Raw genomic sequence first — 8,402 nt, forward strand, 5'->3', positions numbered from 1 at the left:
TGTGCCGGCACCTAGTCTCAAAACTAAAGGTTTTTAAACTTGTTTTGAACCGCAAATTGTAAGAAAATTCAAAGAAATCCACATTCACATGTTGGCAACAGACCTGCAGTTCTTATAAACCTTTTGCAGGCCCTTCTGAAATGTTAATGCTGTTCTACATGGACTGAACATCGCTGGATGTTAATCAAGACATCTCAAACTGCCAAAAAACTCAGCACAGGGCAGCATGTGCATGAAACCCGGAGTTGATGCAGCTGGTCCTGACCAGGTGCAAAGCAGCAGCAACCATTCAGGACACCAGTGCTTTCAGAAATGAAGGCAATTGCAGCATCAAATAAGGATATGGGTGTGAGCACAGAGCTTAATCCTCAAAGACCACGCAGAACTAATCCTCAAAGACCACACAGAACTAACTGCATGAAATGGCTTTGTGCCCCAGAATGCCTTTATGTCCTACCGAGTACATAAATATTTGTCAAGCTCTTTGCCTCTTTCTCTTAGTGATGTCAATAATTAAGTGTCCCACAGACCATAGTGCCTGCAGGCACAGAGAACCCAAGCAGCACCCAACAGCTCACTCAAAGATGGTTTGAAGACCTCACAAAAGTAGGGAAGAGCAATGCTGCAGAGTAATTTGGGGCATTTCAGGCCAAAAAGGCATTGTCAGTACTCAACAGCTCTTCCACCTGCCATGAACTCAGCAACACAGAGAGTCACACAGCAGACGTACAGAGAGTCACACAGCAGACGTGCAGAGAGTCACACAGCAGACGTGCAGAGAGCTTAATTCTTCGCTGTTGGTCATCTTAAAACCAACTTCTCCACCACCACCATGCCCAGAACAAGCTTCTGATAGGCTTTATACTAAAAATACCCCACCCAAAAACCTAACTAGGCAAAATCAGACCAAAAAAAAACCCCTCAAATATATCAAAGTCTGCCAGGCAGGTTCTGCTTTCAAGTTGTACTCTACTCGAAAAACATGGCAAAGCAAATTCCCAAAGCTCCAAGAGCCTGCAAACAAACCCAGAACACAAGTGAAAGTGTTGCAATGCTACAGTATTTCAAAGATGCAGTTGTTTTCAGCAAAGAAATGTGTGCATTTCTTCAAAACCCAGGACACAGCACACTGCTCCCAGTACTTCAGAAATACAGTTTTTCAAAGAACAGCCATATACATATGAGTGTGCAAAGCCAAGGATAGCAGTAATACAGATGGGTCTATAAGTTTTGCCTTGATAATGAGAATTACAATGATTCTTATTAAAAAAGAAGTTGAGATGAAATCTTAGCTTTTCAGGATCCCTATATAAAAATTCCAAATGTACAAAGAAAAGAAGATAAAGAGGCCTTAGTTACTACCTCTCTTTATTGGGACAATTAGATATGCTTATGTGATATATTTATGTTGAAGCTTCAAACACAAAGAAACGTTTTAGGGCAGAGAGGCACTCCAGGCTTCTGGGGCACATGGATGTGCTCATCAGGTGACCACTGGCACAGGACTCCATGCCGTCAACACCATCTCACCAATGCAGGTGGGAGCTCTCACAAGATCCAGCTCTCCAAGCCCTGACAATTTTTCCCCTGAATTACACTGTTAATGATGCTAAATAGCTGCTCTTGATCAGAAGCTATGAATGGCTGAAATGGGGCTTTCTTTCTTTCTTACTTGATTTAATGACATGAGGATATAAATTGTGTTTTCAACTTTCTGCTGGCTGCCTTGTCTTCCAGTTCTAAATGATTACCCTTCCTCCATGTCATGACAGCTTGAATAAGTGAATGAACAGAAAAGAAAAGCTGGTCCACAAACCAAAGTGAAGGCTAAAATACTTCATACCAAAGGAACCTCTAGAATTGACAACTAATCAGAAAATTCACCTTCTTTTTTTGACTGGCTGTTACAGTTCAGCAGCAACGCTGGCTGCTGACACACCTAACCCACCCAGCAATTCAAGGACAACGCTGCCCCGGGGGTAAGAGGATACACGGCAGATGCGCCCTTGCACACGTGATTTCCCAGCGTGCCTGCCGCTTTTCAAACCAACATCTCCCACCTGGATCCCAAGCTTGTTATCTGGAAAACTCCACAATCCAATCCTGAGCTTGGCTGCGTTGGGTTACCGCCTGGACTTATCTTAAAGGTCTTTTCACAGAATCACAGAATGGCTTGAGTTGGAAGGGACTTTAGGCTCATCTCATTCCACCCCCTGCCATGGGCAGGGACACCTTCCTACCTATCCCAGGTTGCTCCAAGCCCCGTCCAACCTGGTCTTGGACACTTTCAGGGATGAGACATCCACAGCTTCTCTGGGCAGCCTCTGCCAGTGCCTCACCACCCTCACAGAGAAGAATTTCTTCCTAGTACTTTTCCAATCTAAATGACTCTATTATCGCTGGTGCACAGGGTGGGACATGATCACTGCAACCTGCTCCACTTCCAGCTGCCTCTGGCAGCACAGCTTCTCCTCTCGCAAACCAAGAGCACCACCAATGCAGACTAAAATGGAGCAACCCCTGCAATATTCACTGGAGAATGCTGAAAATCAAGTATACCAAGCACTAGTGAGCAGATGTGAGTAAACCATCACCTGAGGGGTGAAGAACCAGAGCAGGGCCAGACCCCTGGCTGAGGACATCACAACACAATCGAGGGGTGCAGCCAGCATTCATTTAGACCTGGTGAACATGGCTGGGACCTGCAGAGCAGGGATTTGCTGACACCCCCTGAACACCAGACCACCTGGGGCCTAGTTATTGGCACTCACCCAGGCAAGGCCCCACAATGCCGGTGTGCAGGCAGCCTGTCAGCCCAGAATCACAGAATAGGGCAGGTTGGAAGAGACCGTAGTGGGTCATCAGGTTCCACCTCCCTGCTCAAGCAGGGTCATCCCAGAGCACATGGCACAGGACTGTGTCCAGACAGGTCTGGAATATCTCCAGTGAAGGAGATTCCACACCCTCTCTGGTCTCTGTTCCAGTACTTGGTCACTGCACAGGAAAGCAGTTCTTTGTAATGTTCGGGTGGAACTTCCTGGGCATCCGTTTCTGCCCGTGGTCTCTTGTCCCATTGCTGGGTCTCAGGGAGCAGAGCCTTGTCCAGCCTCTGAGCCCTACCTGCAGACAGGGACAGACAGGGACGAGGGCCCCTCTCAGCCATCTGCTCTCTAAGCTGAACAGTCCAACCTCCTTCAGCCTTTCCTTGTGAGAGAGATGCTCAAATCCCTCCATCATCTCCACAGCCTCCGCTGGACCTGCTTCAGGAGCTCCACATCTCTCTTTTCCTGAGGAGCCCAGACCTGGACACAGCATTTCAGATGTGCCTCACTAGGCCTGAGGACAGGGGCGGGATCAGCCCTGGAAGAGGTGACAATGTTTGTCCTAATGCAACCGAGGACACCACTGCGCCCAGGGTATGCTCCTGGCTCATGGACAGCTCGTTGACACCAGGACCCCCAGCTCTTCTCTGCAGAGCTGCTCTCCAGCAGGTCACCCCCAGCCTGGGCTGGTGCCCGGGCTTACTCATCCCCTGGTGCCCTCGTCCCCTCCCCACCCTTACCCAGGTGCAGGGTGAGGTTGACGGCGGTGGGGTGCTGCACGCCGGCCAGCATGGTGCGGCTCTGCCACCAGGTCGCGTCAGCCGGGCTGTTGTAGTCGGTGAGGAAGGCGGCACCGTGGCTCAGGTGCGGCTGGGCGGCGTCGCAGAGGTGGCAGGACTGGGTGACACCGGTGACCCCGGTCTGCACGCAGTACTCCTCGGCCGGCGTCCCGCACGTGTGCGTGGCCAGCACCGTAGCGTTGAACGCCGCGTTCACGAACTCGGGCATGCAGCGCTGCGCCCGCCCGCTCCGCTCCTCCGCGCACTCGTCCATGGCGCCGCCGCACCGCGCGGGCACCCACAGCCACAGTACCAACAGCCACAGCGCCCGGCGCTCGCCGCTGCCCCCCATGGCGGGGCTGCGGGAGCCGGCGGGGGCACGGGGGACGTCGCTCGCTAGCCAGGTGCCGCCGCTCCGCGCCGGCCGCGGGCTTGGACGGGCGAGGCCCGGCGAGGCGAGGCGGGGCAGGGCAGGGCGGCGTGAGCGCGGAGCAGGCCGGGAGCGGAGTCCCACAGCGGAGTAGAACTGAAGCCGCCCCCGCCTCGCGGAATGTGCCGGCTTAAAGCGGCGATGACAGCTGTGGGGCCGCTCCTAGCGGATGGGCGGGTTTCTTGCCGTTAGCCTCAGGGGAGTGTAGGAATCGCCAGGGGAGTGTAGGAATCGCCACGGGAGTGACCACGGCAGAGCGCTGGGCTTATCAGCGCCTCCGCACCGGCACAACCGGCAAAGCTGCCCCTTTCACACAATCACAGAATCATTCAGGTTGGAAAAGACCTCCAGGGTCATCGAGTACAACCGATCCCTGCCTTGTCAACCAGACCAGAAGCCCGAGTGCCACGTCGAGTTGTTGCTTGGACGCCTTGAGGGATGGGGACTCCAACACCTCCCTGGGCAGCCCCTTCCACTGTCTAATCACCCTTTCTATGAAGAAATTCTTCCTAACGTTCAACCTAGACCTCCCCTGCTCAGATTGTCCTCTTGTCCTGTCACTTTTTCACTGGCATAAGAGCCGACTCCCCCCGCTGCCCACTCCTGTCAGGGAGTTGAGGAGAGCTAGAAGGTCCCCCCTGAGCCTCCTTTTCTCCAGGCTGAGCCCCACCAGCTCCCTCAGCTGCTTCTAATGCTCCAGACTCTTCCCCAGCTCTGTTGCCTTCTTTGGACACACTCCAGTCCCTCAATGTCCTTCCTGAATTGAGGGGCCCAAAACTGGACAGAGCACTCAAGGTACCTCAGCAGTCCCGGGTATAGAAGAATCATTTCCCTGGTTCTGCTGGTCACACTATTTCTGATTGCAGGTGCCACTGGCCTTCTTGCCAACCTAGGCACACACTGGCTCATGTTCAGCTGGCTGTCGACCACCACCACCAGGTCCTTTTTCATTTAAAGGCTTTTCATAGGGAAAAAAAAAAGTTCCTCGAGAAATGCGAGAAAATTGGTTGCAGGCTGCCAGCTAGGCTATGCCAAACCTGGATGGTTTGTGCCATCCAAGGGCATGATCCTAAGTAGATCTGAGGGGACCCACCTCAGCTACTGTAATTTCTAATGAACTTTTGGTTATTTCCCTACCTTAACCCAGATCTCTCTGTTGCTTAGAGGCATCAGCTCTGTCAGACCTGGCCATAGACTGCATGACAGCTTTTAGCTATCCTAAGATCTCTCTGTGACTTTTCAGGTTGAGGAATTGTGTAAAGATTGTGTAAAATCCAGGAATCCTGTAAAGCCAAAATGTCTCTGCCCATGGCAGGAAGTTGGACTTGATGACCCTTAAAAGTCCCTTCCAAACCAAACCATTCTATGAATCTCTAAAACTCCTTTTACAGGAGAAAGTGCCTCCATAAGCCTTCTCAGTAGGAAACTACTCCTCAAGACAAAATTGATAGGGAAGTCAAGGAAAGGCTTTGTAAACTTGGTTATATCCCGAGAAAGCCTGAATGCAGCCTGTGGCTGAAAGAACCGAAAAAATACAGTCTGTTCTGGGAAAAAATGCACATTGTTGTTTTAAAGTAAACACATGTATCCTACAGAAGTCCTTGCATTTAAGAGCCTGAGCCAGACTGTTCACAAGGTCTGCACAGCACATACTGGTCAGCAAGCCTAGAAATTATCCTGCTGCTGGGAGATGCTGTTATTACATTTGTGGTTGTTACCGCACATCAGTGTGGTGATTCCTCTTTTTGCCTCCCCACAGAGCATTAAGCTGGCCATGGTGAGAATGTCTGCGCCGGGGGTTCTCCAAGCACCCCCAGCGCCAGCAGAAGGGATGCCAGCAGAAGGACAGAGTCACCGCTGCCTCACTATTGTTCCGGCTGGGATGACACACCTCCAGAGGAAAGTTGGATTTCCGCTGCTTCCCCCACTTTTCCTCCTTTTCTGAAAACAAGCCATCTGTTGTGAAAGCAGTGCTGAGCTGATGCCATCAGGACAGAAGCTCTGAAAACAACATGCTGTTGGAGCTTCTTGGGTTCAGCAACAGCCTGGCTGGTGCCTGCAGCTGAGAGTGGACATGGCAGGACAGGCAGCAAGGAAGGCACATGGAACAGCTCGATGTGAAGAAGGTGAGGATCAGTATAGAGGTGAGAAGGGGCCAGGGACTCCAAGCAGGATCAAAGGGTGTTGCCACAAATCCCTATCAGTGATGCAATGAGATCATCTGTCCATATATGGGAGGTACCATACATAATGGAAAAAATTCAGCTTCATGCAACATTCTTGGGTTAAAAGATAGTCTTAGTACCTAATCCAAATAATTTACTTGGGTTTTGTAACTATTCAGTTTCCAACATTTTAAAGTACCTATATAGGACCATGCTCCACAGTTTATTTAAAGTCCTCCCTGACATTTTCATGGTACTGATTCTAATAAATCCTGACAAAGATATATTTGCTGATATTTACTATTTGCTATCAAAATCCACTCCCTACTCTTAATGCAATTTCACCTTAACATACATATTTAAAACACTGACAAATCAAGTGATGCAGTTATATTTCATTCAGTAAACCTACACTCATTTAACTGAAACCAGAATTAAATCTCATATCCCTGTGAAGACATGATTTGTGCTTTCCTTTTCCTTTTTTACCTACTGAAATAATCTATCAAAGCATTAACACATACTCCCCTTAAACCCATTTTCTTCCTAACACAGAAAAAAGTATCCTTGTGTAAAATAACTGTGCCTTAAAAGCACAGAACCTGGAGAACTTCTCTGACTTTGCAATGCTTACAGGGGGAATAACAATAAAAATACATTGGTAAATAGTTACAACTGGTAACTCCCCTGATGCAGAGTGAGTCATCCTGTGTGGCAGGAGTACCCTGAAAGGAAGGACAGGCTATTTGATAGGATGGATACCTACAGTTAACCAGCTGTAAAATAAGGGTATTTGTGGATAAGGTTCATGACTGTGCTGGGCTCAGACACACATATTGACTGTAAGTTAATTGTTACTGTAAGTTAGCTGTTGGGATGGGTATGTTCTTACTTCAGTTTTTTTTTATATACACAGATCGGGTTAAATGATTGAGAACAAGTAGGGAGAGACTAAGAACAAAGAGAAGAATTGCAAAAAAGGAAAAACAACATAAAAACCTGATAGGAAACAGCTTTTATAAAAGCAACTCTTACAGGAAATTCTGTCAGCTCTCAGAAGGCCAGAACTCCCAAGGCTGGCAGTCTCACTCTTAGAATAGACCTCTTTTAGGGAAAAAAAAAAAAAAAATTAATAACCTATGACAACAACAATGCTGTGTGTGCCCACAAGCAAGTCGAAATAATTCATTAGGAGCACTGTTGGCCTCTGTCCTACAGCAGCTCAAAACAAGTGCTAGCACACCTATGTACCAAGATATTTGACCCATTTGGGGCTTAGGAGGTCCAGAGTGTTTTTCACAAGAGTCACGGGGCAGCACTCATTTTAATTTTCAGTCTTCCCATACTGATTTAGCATCAGCATTTCTTCAAGGACAATACGTGTGCATATAGGAAAGGAAAATGTTAAGGAAAACTCAGAAATTTCAGACTGTGATAGCAGACCTTGGTTGCTCCATGTGTGTAATTATTAAAACAGATAAAAGTAACACCCACAGAGAAAAAATCTCTACTTTTGCTAATAAACGTAAATAGATAGTTTTAGGATCCCCAAATTAAAACTGTTGTACACCCCAACGTTTCATTACCAGTACATAGATGTCAGTTTACACTAAAAAATGAAGGACAGAAAAGCCCCATGCTCACCATCAGCCTCATAGAGTTATCAGCCAGCAGAGGAGCCACCCAAGTAAGCTTAGGAAATGTCACTTGTCATAATCTGGCTGGTTTGGGCAATATAAGAAGTTTCCAGCATCTTCCTGCCCTGCTCTCTGTCATTCAGGGGCTTCCTGCTGGCCCCACTGCTTTTCTCAGCAGACACAATCAAAACAACAGTAATCACAGCAGACATCCATCCCACAGCCACCAAACAGCCAAAAAGACTTAAAAGAAAGTGAGTCAGCAGATCCACCAAAGAGTCAGTGCAGAAGAGTCAAAATCCAGAAAGGCTGGGTGACAAAATTCAGATGCTTTTACAGGTGGATGCGAAAAAAACCCTCTGCAGTTTCCAGTAGTGCACTGGGGACTAACACAGTGTAGGATTGATGCCACAATGTATGAGATATGCAATTTTGTATTAAAATAGGGCTGAAAGCCATCCTGCTTAGGAGAAATTCTTCTACACTCAAGAACAGGTGTGAAAGGAATGGGAAATTGTTTGGTAAATGGCCTGAGGTATTCACAATCAGTATAAATACAGAATAAGTCA

The 8,402-nt window shown here is 48.2% G+C and overlaps 1 protein-coding gene across 1 annotated transcript in view; it reads right to left on the reverse strand.

Annotated features, from left to right (window-relative positions):
- LAMC1 (laminin subunit gamma 1) overlaps positions 1-4,096 on the reverse strand; it is a 66,231-nt gene extending 62,135 nt beyond the window's left edge. The window contains exon 1 of the mRNA XM_069023757.1: positions 3,563-4,096. Within this exon, the coding sequence (XP_068879858.1) occupies positions 3,563-3,953 (391 nt within the window). The 5' untranslated portion in view covers positions 3,954-4,096. The remainder of the gene's footprint in view (positions 1-3,562) is intronic.
- Between the last annotated feature and the right edge of the window lie 4,306 nt (positions 4,097-8,402).

This window comes from Aphelocoma coerulescens, chromosome 8 (assembly GCF_041296385.1).
Source record: "Aphelocoma coerulescens isolate FSJ_1873_10779 chromosome 8, UR_Acoe_1.0, whole genome shotgun sequence".
Lineage (NCBI taxonomy): Eukaryota > Metazoa > Chordata > Aves > Passeriformes > Corvidae > Aphelocoma > Aphelocoma coerulescens.